Genomic DNA, 18,105 nt, shown 5'->3' on the forward strand with positions numbered 1-18,105 from the left:
TCCCTATACACTGTATGATGATCCCCTATACACAGTATGATGCTCCCTATACACAGTATGATGCTCCCCTATACACAGTATGATGCTCCCCTACACACAGTATGATGCTCCCCTACACACTGTATGATGCTCCCCTATACACAGTATGATGCTCCCCTACACACTGTATGATGCTCCCCTATACACAGTATGATGCTCCCCTATAAACTGTATGATGCTCCCCTATACACTGTATGATGCTCCCCTATACACAGTATGATGCTCCCCTATACACAGTATGATGCTCCCCTATACACTGTATGATGCTCCCCTATACACAGTATGATGCTCCCCTATACACTGTATGATGCTCCCCTATACACAGTATGATGCTCCCCTATACACTGTATGATGCTCCCCTATACACTGTATGATGCTCCCCTATACACAGTATGATGCTCCCCTATACACTGTATGATGCTCCCCTATACACAGTATGATGCTCCCCTATACACTGTATGATGCTCCCCTATACACTGTATGATGCTCCCCTATACACTGTATGATGCTCCCCTATACACAGTATGATGCTCCCCTATACACTGTATGATGCTTCCCTATACACTGTATGATGCTCCCCTATACACTGTATGATGCTCCCCTATACACTGTATGATGCTCCCCTATACACTGTATGATGCTCCCCTACACACTGTATGATGCTCCCCTATACACTGAATGATGCTCCCCTATACACAGTATGATGCTCCCCTATACACTGTATGATGCTCCCCTATACACTGTATGATGCTCCCCTATACACAGTATGATGCTCCCCTATACACTGTATGATGCTCCCCTATACACAGTATGATGCTCCCCTATACACTGTATGATGCTCCCCTATACACTGTATGATGCTCCCCTACACTGTATGATGCTCCCCTATACATAGTATGATGCTCCCCTACACACTGTATGATGCTCCCCTATACACAGTATGATGCTCCCCTATACACTGTATGATGCTCCCCTATACACTGTATGATGCTCCCCTATACACTGTATGATGCTCCCCTATACACAGTATGATGCTCCCCTATACACAGTATGATGCTCCCCTATACACTGTATGATGCTCCCCTATACACTGTATGATGCTCCCCTATACACTGTATGATGCTCCCTATACACTGTATGATGATCCCCTATACACAGTATGATGCTCCCCTATACACAGTATGATGCTCCCCTACACACAGTATGATGCTCCCCTATACACTGTATGATGCTCCCCTATACACTGTATGATGCTCCCCTATACACTGTATGATGCTCCCCTATACACTGTATGATGCTCCCCTATACACAGTATGATGCTCCCCTATACACTGTATAATGCTCCCCTATACACTGTATGATGCTCCCCTATACACTGTATGATGCTCCCCTATACACAGTATGATGCTCCCCTATACACTGTATGATGCTCCCCTATACACAGTATGATGCTCCCCTATACACTGTATGATGCTCCCCTATACACTGTATGATGCTCCCCTATACACAGTATGATGCTCCCCTATACACAGTATGATGCTCCCCTATACACTGTATGATGCTCCCCTATACACAGTATGATGCTCCCCTATACACTGTATGATGCTCCCCTATACACAGTATGATGCTCCCCTATACACAGTATGATGCTCCCCTATACACTGTATGATGCTCCCCTATACACAGTATGATGCTCCCCTATACACTGTATGATGCTCCCCTATACACTGTATGATGCTCCCCTATACACAGTATGATGCTCCCCTATACACTGTATGATGCTCCCCTATACACTGTATGATGCTCCCCTACACTGTATGATGCTCCCCTATACATAGTATGATGCTCCCCTACACACTGTATGATGCTCCCCTATACACAGTATGATGCTCCCCTATACACTGTATGATGCTCCCCTATACACTGTATGATGCTCCCCTATACACAGTATGATGCTCCCCTATACACAGTATGATGCTCCCCTATACACAGTATGATGCTCCCCTATACACTGTATGATGCTCCCCTATACACTGTATGATGCTCCCCTATACACTGTATGATGCTCCCTATACACTGTATGATGATCCCCTATACACAGTATGATGCTCCCCTATACACAGTATGATGCTCCCCTACACACAGTATGATGCTCCCCTACACACTGTATGATGCTCCCCTATACACAGTATGATGCTCCCCTACACACTGTATGATGCTCCCCTATACACAGTATGATGCTCCCCTATACACAGTATGATGCTCCCCTATACACTGTATGATGCTCCCCTATATACTGTATGATGCTCCCCTATACACTGTATGATGCTCCCCTATACACTGTATGATGCTCCCCTATATACTGTATGATGCTCCCCTATACACTGTATGATGCTCCCCTATACACTGTATGATGCTCCCCTATACACAGTATGATGCTCCCCTATACACTGTATGATGTTCCCCTATACACAGTATGATGCTCCCCTATACACAGTATGATGCTCCCCTATACACTGTATGATGCTCCCTATACACTGTATGATGCTCCCCTATACACAGTATGATGCTCCCCTACACACTGTATGATGCTCCCCTATACACAGTATGATGCTCCCCTATACACTGTATGATGCTCCCCTATATACTGTATGATGCTCCCCTATACACTGTATGATGCTCCCCTATACACTGTATGATGCTCCCCTATACACTGTATGATGCTCCCCTATACACAGTATGATGCTCCCCTATACACAGTATGATGCTCCCCTATACACTGTATGATGCTCCCTATACACTGTATGATGATCCCCTATACACAGTATGATGCTCCCCTATACACAGTATGATGCTCCCCTATACACAGTATGATGCTCCCCTACACACAGTATGATGCTCCCCTATACACTGTATGATGCTCCCCTATACACTGTATGATGCTCCCCTATACACTGTATGATGCTCCCCTATACACTGTATGATGCTCCCCTATACACAGTATGATGCTCCCCTATACACTGTATGATGCTCCCCTATACACAGTATGATGCTCCCCTATACACTGTATGATGCTCCCCTATACACAGTATGATGCTCCCCTACACACTGTATGATGCTCCCCTATACACAGTATGATGCTCCCCTATACACAGTATGATGCTCCCCTATACACTGTATGATGCTCCCCTATACACTGTATGATGCTCCCCTATACACAGTATGATGCTCCCCTATACACTGTATGATGCTCCCCTATACACAGTATGATGCTCCCCTATACACTGTATGATGCTCCCCTATACACTGTATGATGCTCCCCTATACACTGTATGATGCTCCCCTATACACTGTATGATGCTCTCCTATACACTGTATGATGCTCCCCTATACACTGTATGATGCTCCCCTATACACTGTATGATGCTCCCCTATACACTGTATGATGCTCCCCTATACACTGTATGATGCTCCCCTATACACTGTATGATGCTCCCCTATACACAGTATGATGCTCCCCTATACACTGTATGACGCTCTCTTATACACAGTCTAATCCACCCTCACTGTATATACACTGACCGCTTAGTATTCCCCAAATTGTTTGATAGCTCCAACACTGTAATCTCCACACTGTATGATGGCCCGCTAGATAGCCTCCATATAGTATAATGTGCCAGACAAGTTCACTATAGTCCTCAATATAGTATAATGCACTCCCCATAGGCAGACCCTATAGAATAATGCAGCCCTTTATATAATGCACCCCATAGGCAGCCTCATAAAAAATAAATCCAAAACTCACCTTTCCTCCTGGTTTCTTCACTGCTGCGAGCTCCCGCACATCTCCGGACTGTAGGCTCCGAGTAGTGACGTCTTCGCGACCCCCTGTCAGTGTTGGCGTTAGTGACATCAGAAGCTGATGAGAGGGGGATGATGGGAGAGGGAGCGTAATGCTCCTCCTCTCATCAATGCAGTCAGCTGAAATGGCCTCCAGCCAACACAGTTGATTTTGCAATGACAGGTGGGGACCCACTGCTGGCGCAGGGCCCTAGCGCCTGCTCACGGGCCCCATAGCGGCCAGGTGGCAGAGCAGGGAGATCGATTCTGCCTGATCTGCCGCAGAATGTAACACTATCGGCGTGCTGTGGGTGGGTCCCCTCAGAGCGCTGGTCCCGGGGTGACCTCCCTCCCCCCCCCTGTAGCTCCCCACATTGTAGGGTTAGAGATAAGTCACCTGCATTACTGATACTAATATATCACACTAGTAACATGTCCATGCCACTAACAATCGCTGCATAGAAAAACACTATTCCACAGCTATTTGTCACCAAGCACTAACTGCTGCTGTGGCACTACAAGTGCCAGACTTCACTTCCCAGTAGGAGCAGCAAACACTAGTTAGGCTGTGTGCACACGTTGTGGATTCTGCTGCGGATCTGCAGTGGACTTGGTCCTGCGGATCAGCAGTTTCTGCTGCGTTGTACAGTACAGTCTATGAGAAATGAAGAACACAGTGCACACGCTGAGGATTTTCTGCGGATTTAAATCTGCAATATGTCAATTCTTTGTGCGGAATCTGCAGGTGTAAAAACGCAGGGGAAATCCGCACAAAATCTGCACTAAATCCGCAGGTAAAACGCCGGTCATTTAACCTGTGGATTTACCTGTGGATTTGGCCAAATCCGCGCGTAAAAATCCGCAGAGTAATCCACAACGTGTGCACATCCCCTAATCCTCCAGGACTCGCTGTCAGCCTGGTAACGGGTAGGTTAATAATTACACGCCAGCACAAACAGCGAGATAAGGTGATACACTGGTTTAACCCTCCCTCTGCCTGCCAGGGAGGATGCGCCGCTCTCTCTGCACAGCTCAATGCCTGCAGCCAGCAGTGCGATCTCTAGTTTGCACTTTTCCTGGTTTTCTCTCAGTCCCAAAGTGCAGTAAATTCCCAGGCCAAGACAAAGCATCGCCATATAGCGCATCAGTGACCGCTGCAAAGTGCCTGAAAACTATGTAACACGTAAGGAGAGCATCATGTAATGAATATTACACCCAAATAGCAGTAAGTTGTATGTATATATCCAAAGCAACAGATTAGACACTTCAAATAGCAATTAACATAGATACTCATCAATCCCCATGCTGTGTGCAGTGTCCACCGGTCCTGGAGCAGCGGCTCCTCAGCTGTCAGGCTCCTCTCAGTCAGAAGCAATCAAGTGCAGAGCAGACAGTGAACTCAGCTCACAGGCAGAGGCAGAGCCCCCCGCGGTCAGGCTGCTGCTGGAGCTGATGACTTCTCTGCAGCAGGGAGCTTTCAAGGAGAGCGCGCTCAGCCAGGATTGAGTGAGTCACCTCCCCTCCCCCTCTCCTCTGCAGAAGAACGGTCACATGACTCACTCCCTGCTGCAGCATGGAATTGTATCGGCACAATCTGCACGCCGATATAGTTACATAGCATAGCTCGGGTGGGCCCCATCAGAGCGCGGGGCCCGGGGCCACCGCCCCCTCTGCCCCCCCCCGGTAGCTAAGCTACTGCAGTACACAGATCACTAAATGCTCTCCTTTTCTTTGTGACTTCTACGGAATAATCGTTGAATAATAAACCTTTGTAGCCTCTAATAGTGATCCGAGTCGACTTTTTTTCTGTAATGTTGTAGAAGGACAGATTTAGCCACAAAGTCCAGATATTTCATAATTACCGGTCTTGCTCTACTAGAAGGAGAGGGAGAATTGTGCTGCTGGGGCAGAGGTGGACCCACTCTGGGGGCTCTTTCTACTTTCATACTGTTTTCTATCCCCAACGATCTGGGAAGTTCCTCCATACAAATCTTCATTAAATGAGTAGGGGGGATAGATTCTGGGAGACGTATTATCCTTAGATTGTTTCTCCTCGATCTGTTTTCTAGATCATTTACTTTTTCAGACAATTGCAGGCTCAATTTTGTGGCTTTTCTCAGCTTTAGTTGTATATACTGAAGTTCATCCTCTGCTGCACTCAATCTGTGCTCAGCTATATCAAGCCTTCAGACCGCTGGGTGATGGAAGCCTGCAGCTGCTGCAATGATGCAGAAACTGTTTGTTCAAGTCTTTTTTATGTCTGGTGCCAATATTTTAGCCTCCTCTGCAGCCAGAGCTTTATATGATATATTAAGTCCTGCTGGTAGTTCCCCCTCTTCCTCCCCCGTCTGTATCGTATGCGGTGCTGTGCCCGAGGACTTACTAGATTTCTTTGCTTTTGGAGTGTCGGGCGCCATCTTGTTGCACGCTTCTAGTGGTGTGTGGGGATTTAAACTTTTCCGGGACCCGCTTCTGTTAATAAATCTCTCCATGCGCCGCCGATGGAGATGTCTGGAGAGTCTCACTGACAGGCAATTAGCCAGTCGCAAGGTTGAATAGGTCCCAGTAATCTCACTGAGAGAAGCTGGTTTACAGACCTCTTGTCACACCGGAAGTTCCTGATATGTGTTTTAGCGCACTTATAAATATTTATATCCATGTTCATTTTAGTTAACATTTAATAAAATTCAGCAAAAATACCTATTTGAATAAAAAGCATAGTGAGCTCTTACTTCACTGCCTGCAGAGCAGGCACCGAGAACGGAGAAAAAGAAAGAGCCGATCGCCATATTAGATGGAAGCTCTGGGATGGAATTCCCCATAGTGCCGAGCTCAAAGAGTAAAATCAACTCAATTCAATAATGTGGGAATTCATTCTGCTCACAACAGCATGAACAGTAAACCAGAGAGGTAATATACCAGGGTCGTGGACAGGAAACCAGAGAGGTAACATACCAGGGTCGTGGACAGGAATCCAGAGAGGTGGGATATCAGGATCATGGACAGGAAACAAGAAAGGTAATATACCAGGGTCACGGACAGGAAACCAGTGAGGTAAGATACCAGGGTCATGGACAGCAAACCAGAGAGGTAAGATACCAGGTTCATGGACAGAAAACCAGAGGTAATATACCAGGGTCGTGGACAGTAAACCAGAGAGGTAATATACCAGGGTCATAGACAGGAAACCAGAGAGGTAATATACCAGGGTCATAGACAGGAAACCAGAAACGTAATATACCAGGGTCATGGACAAGAAACCAGAGAGGAAATATACCAGGGTCATGGACAGAAAACCAGAGAGGTAATATACCAGAGTAATGGACAGGAAACCAGAAATGTAATATACCAGGGTCATGGACAGAAAACCAGAAAGGTAATATGCCAGGGTCATGGACTGAAAACCAGAAATGTAATATACCAGGGTCATGGACAGAAAACCAGAGAGGTAATATACCAGGGTCATGGACAGAAAACCAGAAAGGTTATATACCAGGGTCATGGACAGGAAACCAGAAATGTAATATACCAGGGTCAAGGACAGAAAACCAGAAAGGTAATATACCAGGGTCATGGACAGGAAACCAGAAATGTAATATACCAGGGTCATGGACAGAAAACCAGAGAGGTAATATACCAGGGTCATGGACAGGAAACCAGAAATGTAATATACCAGGGTCATGGACAGAAAACCAGAGAGGTAATATACTAGGGTCATGGACAGGAAACCAGAGAGGTAATATACCAGGGTCATGGAGGGTCATGGACAGGAGCCTAGAAACGTAATATATCAGGGTCATGAACAGAAAACCAGAGAGGTAATATACTAGGGTCATGGACAGGAAACCAGAGAGGTGGGATATCAGGATCATGGACAGGAAACAAGAAAGGTAATATAACAGGGTCACGGACAGGAAACCAGTGAGGTAAGATACCAGGGTCATGGACAGCAAACCAGAGAGGTAAGATACCAGGTTCATGGACAGAAAACCAGAGGTAATATACCAGGGTCGTGGACAGTAAACCAGAGAGGTAATATACCAGGGTCATAGACAGGAAACCAGAGAGGTAATATACCAGGGTCATGGACAAGAAACCAGAGAGGAAATATACCAGGGTCATGGACAGAAAACCAGAGAGGTAATATACCAGAGTAATGGACAGGAAACCAGAAATGTAATATACCAGGGTCATGGACAGAAAACCAGAGAGGTAATATACCAGGGTCATGGACAGGAAACCAGAAATGTAATATACCAGGGTCATGGACAGAAAACCAGAAAGGTAATATACCAGGGTCATGGACAGGAAACCAGAAATGTAATATACCAGGGTCATGGACAGAAAACCAGAGAGGTAATATACCAGGGTCATGGACAGGAAACCAGAAATGTAATATACCAGGGTCATGGACAGAAAACCAGAAAGGTAATATGCCAGGGTCATGGACTGAAAACCAGAAATGTAATATACCAGGGTCATGGACAGAAAACCAGAGAGGTAATATACCAGGGTCATGGACAGAAAACCAGAAAGGTTATATACCAGGGTCATGGACAGGAAACCAGAAATGTAATATACCAGGGTCAAGGACAGAAAACCAGAAAGGTAATATACCAGGGTCATGGACAGGAAACCAGAAATGTAATATACCAGGGTCATGGACAGAAAACCAGAGAGGTAATATACCAGGGTCATGGACAGGAAACCAGAAATGTAATATACCAGGGTCATGGACAGAAAACCAGAGAGGTAATATACTAGGGTCATGGACAGGAAACCAGAGAGGTAATATACCAGGGTCATGGAGGGTCATGGACAGGAGCCTAGAAACGTAATATATCAGGGTCATGAACAGAAAACCAGAGAGGTAATATACTAGGGTCATGGACAGGAAACCAGAGAGGTGGGATATCAGGATCATGGACAGGAAACAAGAAAGGTAATATAACAGGGTCACGGACAGGAAACCAGTGAGGTAAGATACCAGGGTCATGGACAGCAAACCAGAGAGGTAAGATACCAGGTTCATGGACAGAAAACCAGAGGTAATATACCAGGGTCGTGGACAGTAAACCAGAGAGGTAATATACCAGGGTCATAGACAGGAAACCAGAGAGGTAATATACCAGGGTCATAGACAGGAAACCAGAAACGTAATATACCAGGGTCATGGACAAGAAACCAGAGAGGAAATATACCAGGGTCATGGACAGAAAACCAGAGAGGTAATATACCAGAGTAATGGACAGGAAACCAGAAATGTAATATACCAGGGTCATGGACAGAAAACCAGAGAGGTAATATACCAGGGTCATGGACAGGAAACCAGAAATGTAATATACCAGGGTCATGGACAGAAAACCAGAGAGGTAATATACCAGGGTCATGGACAGGAAACCAGAAATGTAATATACCAGGGTCATGGACAGAAAACCAGAAAGGTAATATACCAGGGTCATGGACAGGAAACCAGAAATGTAATATACCAGGGTCATGGACAGAAAACCAGAGAGGTAATATACCAGGGTCATGGACAGGAAACCAGAAATGTAATATACCAGGGTCATGGACAGAAAACCAGAGAGGTAATATACTAGGGTCATGGACAGGAAACCAGAGAGGTAAGATACCAGGGTCATGGACAGAAAACCAGAGAGGTAAGATACCAGGCTAAAAGTTATGAGGTCCAGAATAAATGCCTGAATCATTTCTTATGTACTGATGAGTATTTTTGTGGCTATTTAAATGTATAAATATTTTAACCATGATAATTTTATGTAGATTTTATTTTAATTGTTTAAATGAAAATAATTATAAGCTCAAACTTCACAGCGTGAGGAGCAGGCACAGAGGGCAGTAAATCAGCAGAATGAGCCGAACGCTGCATCACTTCAGAAAGTGAGGTGAACGGAGTCCAATATTTTGGGAATCCATTCTGCTCACTAATAGCAGTATGGGCCGGAGACCAGAAGCACAGTGTACTAGGACACAGAGAGAAACATGGGTTCCAGGACATATGGGCCCCGATATCCTGTTAAAAAACTAGAAATCAGGAATATCAAGGAATTTATGGAAAAAAGAAGAAAAGAGAAAATGTTGATGGGTAAGTTTTTCATATTAGGCTCAATATATACCTGGCTTGGTTTTAATAAGGTGGAAATATAATTTTCCCACCAGGTTCAGGAATTGACAAGGAAGTTATCGATTGTAACCAGAACCTTTGAAATTTCGGGATATTACAGACCCGCTTTTTAATTTGACATATGTTAAATCTACTGATCTCAAAGAACAACTGCCCATAATAATATATGCTATTCACCATAAATACTGGACGTGAAGCACCATGTATCTTATCAATGGTATCTAGTGGAGCAGAAGCTATCCTCCAGGAACACAGACCGATATAGTATATCATTAATCTGCAGAGAGCTTATCACTATAGTCGGATGGTAGATATATATCTAGATGGGAAAAGATGACTGGGGGGGAAAGGGGGAGGATGGAAGTAAGATGGGGAATTGTGGCCGGGGAGAGAGCACAGTAGGTGGTCATCCGCGCTGATTCTACCGGCAAGAATCTTCTTATGGGAGAGAAAGAAGGGGAACTACAATATATTTGATCATATATATTATATTTATATCTAATTTATAACCCACTTGCTGATTGTCTCTCTTAGGCCAAACACATCCACACAATCACAGGGAGTGAGTGTGAGGACAAAATAGTATTGTGACCCGGTCACTGCTTCACATAGAGTCTTCATTGCTAGTGCATCAATCAAGAAGCAGGAGAACGTGGCGAACCCCACAATGTCCACATACCAAAGAGGCACACACAGACAAGACCGATCTATAGAGAGGATTACATTACCCAGAGGCGCTCTTTTAAGCACGTTTCGCTTGTAATGCTTCCTCAGAAAGGGGTTTCTACAAGAGAAACGCGTGTAATGTGCAGTTTGCCCCGTTCTGCTGCTTCTGGATTTATGCACCAGCAATGAAGACTCCATGTGAAGCCGTGACCGGGTCATGCCCATAATGCCACACATGCCCTATGGAATCGGCTTTATAACATTCATTGTTTGTACTATTTTTTGAATGTTTCCATGAGCACTGTCACTTTATGAGTCTACAATGTAATATTTATTCCTGTGTGGATTGTAAACCTGTTCTATATATTCTTTGTATCTGGGTTTATTGTGAATTGCTATTGACCATTCGGCGGAGACCTTACACCTGAGATATGTAATGATATAGGATGATAAGCGATATAATTGTTATACTTCTTCCATATGGACTTTCCACTTACAATTATATATACAGTCATATGTAAAAGTTTGGGCACCCCTATTAATGTTAACCTTTTTTCTTTATAACAATTTTGGTTTTTGTAACAGGTATTTCAGTTTCTTATATCTAATAACTGATGGACTCAGTTATATTTCTGGATTCAAATGAGGTTTATTGTACTAACAGAAAATGTGCAATCTGCATTTAAACAAAATTTGACCGGTGCAAAAGTATGGGCACCCTTATCATTTTCTTGATTTGAACACTCCTAACTACTTTTTACTGACTTCCTGAAGCACTAAATTGGTTTTGTAACCTCATTGAGCTTTGAACTTCATAGCCAGGTGTATCAAATCATGAGAAAAGGTATTTAAGGTGGCCACTTGCAAGTAGTTCTCCTATTTGATTCTCCTATGAAGAGTGGCATCATGGGCTCCTCAAAACAACTCTCAAATGATCTGAAAACAAAGATTATTCAACATAGCTTTTCAGTGGAAGGATACAAAAAGATGTCTCAGAGATTTAACCTGTCAGTTTCCACTGTGAGGAACATAGTAAGGAAATGGAAGAACACAGGTACAGTTCTTGTTAAGCCCAGAAGTGGCAGGCCAAGAAAAATATCAGAAAGGCAGAGAAGAAGAATGGTGAGAACAGTCAAGGACAATCCACAGACCACCTCCAAAGACCTGCAGCATCATCTTGCTGCAGATGGTGTCACTGTGCATCGGTCAACAATACAGCGCATGCATAACGCCTTTTTGTATGACCAAACAACTCAATCTTTGTTTCATCAGTTCACAGGACCTTCTTCCAAAATGTAACTGGCTTGTCCAAATGTGCTTTTGCAGACCTCAGGCGACTCTGTTTGTGGCGTGCTTGCAGAAACGGCTTCTTTCGCATCACTCTCCCATACAGCTTCTCCTTGTGCAAAGTGCGCTGTATTGTTGACCGATGCACAGTGACACCATCTGCAGCAAGATGATGCTGCCGGTCTTTGGAGGTGGTCTGTGGATTGTCCTTGACTGTTCCCACCATTCTTCTTCTCTGTCTTTCTGATATTTTTCTTGGCCTGCCACTTCTGGGCTTAACAAGAACTGTACCTGTGTTCTTCCATTTCCTTACTATGTTCCTCACAGTGGAAACTGACAGGTTAAATCTCTGAGACAACTTTTTGTATCCTTCCACTGAAAAGCTATGTTGAATAATCTTTGTTTTCAGATCATTTGAGAGTTGTTTTGAGGAGCCCATGATGCCACTCTTCATAGGAGAATCAAATAGGAGAACTACTTGCAAGTGGCCACCTTAAATACCTTTTCTCATGATTTGATACACCTGGCTATGAAGTTCAAAGCTCAATGAGGTTACAAAACCAATTTAGTGCTTCAGGAAGTCAGTAAAAAGTAGTTAGGAGTGTTCAAATCAAGAAAATGATAAGGGGGCCCATACTTTTGCACCGGTCAAATTTTGTTTAAATGCAGATTGCACATTTTCTGTTAGTACAATAAACCTCATTTGAATCCAGAAATATAACTGAGTCCATCAGTTATTAGATGTATGAAACGGAAATAGCTGTTGCAAAAACCAAAATTGTTATAAAGAAAAAAGGTTAACATTAATAGGGGTGCCCAAACTTTTACATATGACTGTATGTAAAGGATTTTTCTAAACTACATTTTGGGACAGATTAGATTCGTTTTATATACATACCTGATGATTTCTCTCTGCATAATCTCTTCTTTTTACATTTTTTTATGTGTTTTGTTGAAATACAGATATATTTCATACTGAAATGTTGTTTATGGGAGTAACTCTTGTAGGCTATGTTGTTGATTTCTACTTCTGAATATATGGAGGACCTCATTTGGGCTTTTTATATATATATATATATGGTTAGACAAACAAACTACATAGAGCGGCAAAAGGTGTATACATGATAACCTCATACTGCAGGGAGAGACATGTATTCTAGAATACTAAAGAAAGTGATAACACAAAATGACAATATTTAGGAGTATTTCACCAAACCCCATTACAGTCCATAAATCCCCATGTCCCTTTTATCTAATGTCATTACTCACATAACTCTTCACATATTGACAACTGTATTGTCCTCATCACAGACACTGCTTACTACCATATGACACCATTACTTACTCTCACAATGCCCTGCAGCTACTCCTATTAACCCTTGTGTATGCCAACCATACCTGCTAATGGCTCTGATGTCATTTTATGTCTCCATTCTGGCTAGAGCTCCCATAAAGTCATCTCATTAGCTGCAAAGTTAGTTAGCGAAAGATTTTCTATGATGGCAGCTCAGTCTGACATGGCTGTTCAATATATTTACTACTGATCATTCTCGTACAATGAGTGTTTTTATTGTAACACTAGCTGAAGAGCCCGGCGCTGCCAGGGCATAGTAACTAACTGTGGTTAGTTATAGCAAATTATAATTATCCTCCATCCCATAGTCCTGTGCCCATATACCCATCATACATATCTACGATCCCATAGGCCCGTGCCCATATATCCATCATACATATCCTCCATCCCATAGTCCACTGCCCATATACCCATCACACATCCTTCATCTCATAGTCCCATGCCCATATACCCATCATACATATCCTCCATCTCATAGTCCTGTGCCCATATACCCATCATACATATCCTCCATCCCATAGTCCCATGCCCATATACCCACCATACATATCCGCCATCCCATAGTCCCGTGCCCATATACCCGTCATACATATCCTCCATCCCATAGTCCAGTGCCCATATACCCATCACACATCCTCCATCATACATATATCCATCATACATATCCTCCATCCCATAGTCCAGTGCCCATATACCCATCACACATCCTCCATCCCATAGTCAACCATTATATCATTTCCCACATTCTGAACAGTTAAAAGGCTTCTCCCCCATGTGAGTTCTTTGGTGCTTAAACAAATATGATTTACAGTTAAAACATTTCCCACATTCTGAGCAGGAAAAAGGCTTCTCCCCTGTGTGAGTTCTATGGTGTTTAACCAAATGTGATTTGCAATTAAAACATTTCCCACATTCTGAACAGCAAAAAGGCTTCTCCCCTGTTTGAGTTATACGGTGCATAATCAAATCTGATTTCCTTGTAAAACATTTCCCACATTCTGAACAGGAAAAAGGCTTCTCCCCTGTGTGAATTCTTTGGTGACTAACCAAATGTGATTTCTTTGTAAAACATTTCCCACATTCTGAACAGGAAAAAGGTTTCTCCCCTGTGTGAGTTCTATGGTGATTAACCAAATGTGATTTCTGGATAAAACATTTCCCACATTCTGAACATGAAAAAGGCTTCTCCCCTGTGTGAGTTCTCTGGTGCTTGACACAAACTGATTTCTTTGTAAAACATTTCCCACATTCTAAACAGCAAAAAGGCTTCTCCCCCGTGTGAGTTCTTTGGTGCTTAACCAAATCTGATTTCTTTGTAAAACATTTCCCACATTCTGAACAGCAAAAAGTCTTGTCCCCTGTGTGAGTTCTATGGTGACTAACCAAATCTGATTTCTGGTTAAAACATTTCCCACATTCTGAACAGGAAAATGGTTTCTCACCTGTGTGAGTTTTATGGTGAGTAACAAAATGTGATTTATGTGCAAAACATTTCCCACATTCTGAACATGAAAAAGGCTTCTCCCCTGTGTGGGTTCTATGGTGATTAGCCACATATGATTTCTTTGTAAAACATTTCCCACATTCTGAAAAGGAAAAAGACTTCTCCCCTGTGTGAGTTTTCTGGTGTGTAACAAAATTAGATTTCTGGTTAAAACATTTCCCACATTCTGAACAGGAAAAAGGTTTCTCGCCTGTGTGAGTTTTATGGTGAGTAACAAAATGTGATTTATGTGCAAAACATTTCCCACATTCTGAACATGAAAAAGACTTCTCCCCTGTGTGGGTTCTATGGTGATTAGCCACATATGATTTCTTTGTAAAACATTTCCCACATTCTGAACAGGAAAAAGACTTCTCCCCTGTGTGAGTTTTCTGGTGTGTAACAAAATTAGATTTCTGGTTAAAACATTTCCCACATTCTGAACAGGAAAAAGGTTTCTCGCCTGTGTGAGTTTTATGGTGAGTAACAAAATGTGATTTATGTGCAAAACATTTCCCACATTCTGAACATGAAAAAGACTTCTCCCCTGTGTGGGTTCTATGGTGATTAGCCACATATGATTTCTTTGTAAAACATTTCCCACATTCTGAACAGGAAAAAGACTTCTCCCCTGTGTGAGTTTTCTGGTGTGTAACAAAATTAGATTTCTGGTTAAAACATTTCCCACATTCTGAACAGGAAAAAGGTTTCTCGCCTGTGTGAGTTTTATGGTGAGTAACAAAATGTGATTTATGTGCAAAACATTTCCCACATTCTGAACATGAAAAAGGCTTCTCCCCTGTGTGGGTTCTATGGTGATTAGCCACATATGATTTCTTTGTAAAACATTTCCCACATTCTGAACAGGAAAAAGACTTCTCCCCTGTGTGAGTTTTCTGGTGTGTAACAAAATTAGATTTCTGGTTAAAACATTTCCCACATTCTGAACAGGAAAAAGGTTTCTCCCCTGTGTGAGTTCTATGGTGCTTAACCAAATCTGATTTCTTTGTTAATTTCCCACATTGAGAACAGGAAAATCTATTGTCTGTTATGTGTATTTTTTCATGTTTAAGAAAAGTCTTTTCAAGAAAACTATTTCCATATTCTGAATCTGAAAATGGCTCCTTTCCTTTAGAAGCAATTAATTTTTTAATGCCTATATTGTGACTTTGATTTTCCTTAGTAGTTGGTAATGAACCAAAAGATGGGACCTGTTTCATAGGATCAGATGACAGATCTTTGCTATGAAGGGATGATGGTATATCTGGAGTAATGGCAATCACTTCAGTTGTATCCTGTGTGATCTCAAGATCATCAGATTTAAAAATTGAAGATGTCAGCGTTCCTAAAAATAAAACCAGTTAATAATTTTGAATAAAATATCTTCAAATTTTATACTTTTGAACATTTCTACTTAAGCTGTCCATAAAAGATACAAGCTTTTTAAAACCATTGAATTATTCACCAAGACAATGAGAGTTCACAGTCTAATCGAAAGCCTCATAGCATGAACCAGTGCATCATGGTGTTCAATGGTTTGTTCATTCTGCCTCCCAAACATGGAATAAAAAGCCAACAAACAATGTTATATAGGCAAAAATTATACCAATAAAACTTCTACTCATCTCACGGAAACACAAGACACCACTAAGGTCCATCATCTGTCAGAAGAAAACCAAAAGGTTTCCACAATATTTGTGGCTCAAAAGCTCTTGAAAAGCAACATGGCTTCCATAAACCAATCCAGCAATATCCGCTCTCCCAAAGTCAAATATCCACTCTCTTCTGAGCCTTGTAGTGCGCCCAAACCATATTTAGCATCCATATATTTGGCATTACTATAGTGAGAAGAACCCACTTAATTTACGGTGTGTGTTTCCTGGAGCACAATCTGGGCATTATGTGTTGGGTAATAAAATGGCAAATGTGCAATTTTCATGTTGCAACATCCAGTGCGAGCTAATTTCCGTAAAGTGTCACTACTCCCATAGAATAATTCACTGAGGGTTATAATTTCCATAATGGAGTCACTTTATGGGGATTTCTACTGCTTCAGTTCCCTGTAATTTTGCTATATTAGGGCATCTGCAGATGGTGTGTCCCCTCTCCACTGGAATCTGCTCCTGTGATGTTTGATTCCATCACCAAGCAGCGCCTTATTTATTGTGCAGGCGTTGCTGGTAATAGAAGAGATGTCGAAACCAGAAGCTCTGGGTGGCGCTGGCTCTGTCCAACCACTAAGATTAGGGTGCCTGAGACCAGTAGTTTCATCCAGCCTGGCAGTATGTGTGATGTACAATGTCTGCAAGATATGTTTTCTGTTGCAATGTGCTAACAAATCCTCCATCCTAGGACATTGTAAACTGTCAGTAGTAGGAATTCCTTCCCCCCCAGGTTTTATCAACCCTGCCACTTCCTCTGGAAGAGCAGGAATGTTAATTAGCTAGACCATCTTCCTCACACCATTTGGCTTCTCTCAGCTGAAAGAGAAAAATGCGGGAAAAAGGTCTTTGTTTGAAATAAAAACTTTAAGAGCCTGCCCTGCGAAAACCGTACCAAGTAGAGATATGAAAATCATATTTCTGCGATCCGAGCAGACCCAGCTTCGCTGTGGTGCCTGTTGCAAAACTCTCGGATGTCCAGAACCTGAGATATGATTTGCGCCCAAATGGATGGTCATATCGCATAGATGTTTGATGTTTTCTTGATAGGCTCATTACGCTGGGTAACATGATACCACTGATGAGTCCATACCAGCTTCTCCCATAAAGTTATAGCTAATCTAAGTTTTGTAGCCAAAACATAACTCGGATGAGAGAGGAGGGATCAACCCAGAATGCATCTCTCCGTGATGTCACAAAGCAAAGCCTATAAGGCCTTCCCTGGGCAAACCAGCACAGAACAGCTGCAGAGTCCGTGCTGACAAGAACTCAGATGAGCGGAGAAGTGCAGCTCCGCCTCCACCCACCTTAGCCGCATGGTCTGCCTAAGGAACAATATGGAACTGTGAGTGTAATCTCTTTGTTTTCTCCACTTTTATTTTATACCTGTACTGTACATATTTTATGTCTCAATTTTATAGCAACTTTTATCTGTAATCACTGTCCTCTTTCGGAAAATAAATGAAATTATTTAGATCTGTCTCCATGCTCTAAGAATCGAACTATACGCCTTTGTTAGATAATCGCTACTAATTCAAAGGGTTTGCCACGGACCCTCTTAACTTAACACTGTGAATTAAGTAACCGTGACTGGTGGCAGCGCGTTGTGCACGGCTATTGCGGCTTGCTG

The 18,105-nt window shown here is 42.8% G+C and overlaps 1 protein-coding gene across 1 annotated transcript in view; it reads right to left on the reverse strand.

The window, feature by feature from the left end:
* The window catches only part of LOC141076413 (uncharacterized), a 60,989-nt gene that overhangs the window by 30,537 nt on the left and 12,347 nt on the right, over window positions 1–18,105 (reverse strand). The window contains 1 exon segment of the mRNA XM_073563865.1: window positions 14,079–16,159. Coding sequence (XP_073419966.1) covers window positions 14,079–16,159 — 2,081 coding nt within the window.

Source organism: Dendrobates tinctorius, unplaced genomic scaffold (assembly GCF_039654945.1).
Source record: "Dendrobates tinctorius isolate UK_male_01 unplaced genomic scaffold, ASM3965494v1 ptg000404l, whole genome shotgun sequence".
Classification (NCBI taxonomy): Eukaryota; Metazoa; Chordata; class Amphibia; order Anura; family Dendrobatidae; genus Dendrobates; species Dendrobates tinctorius.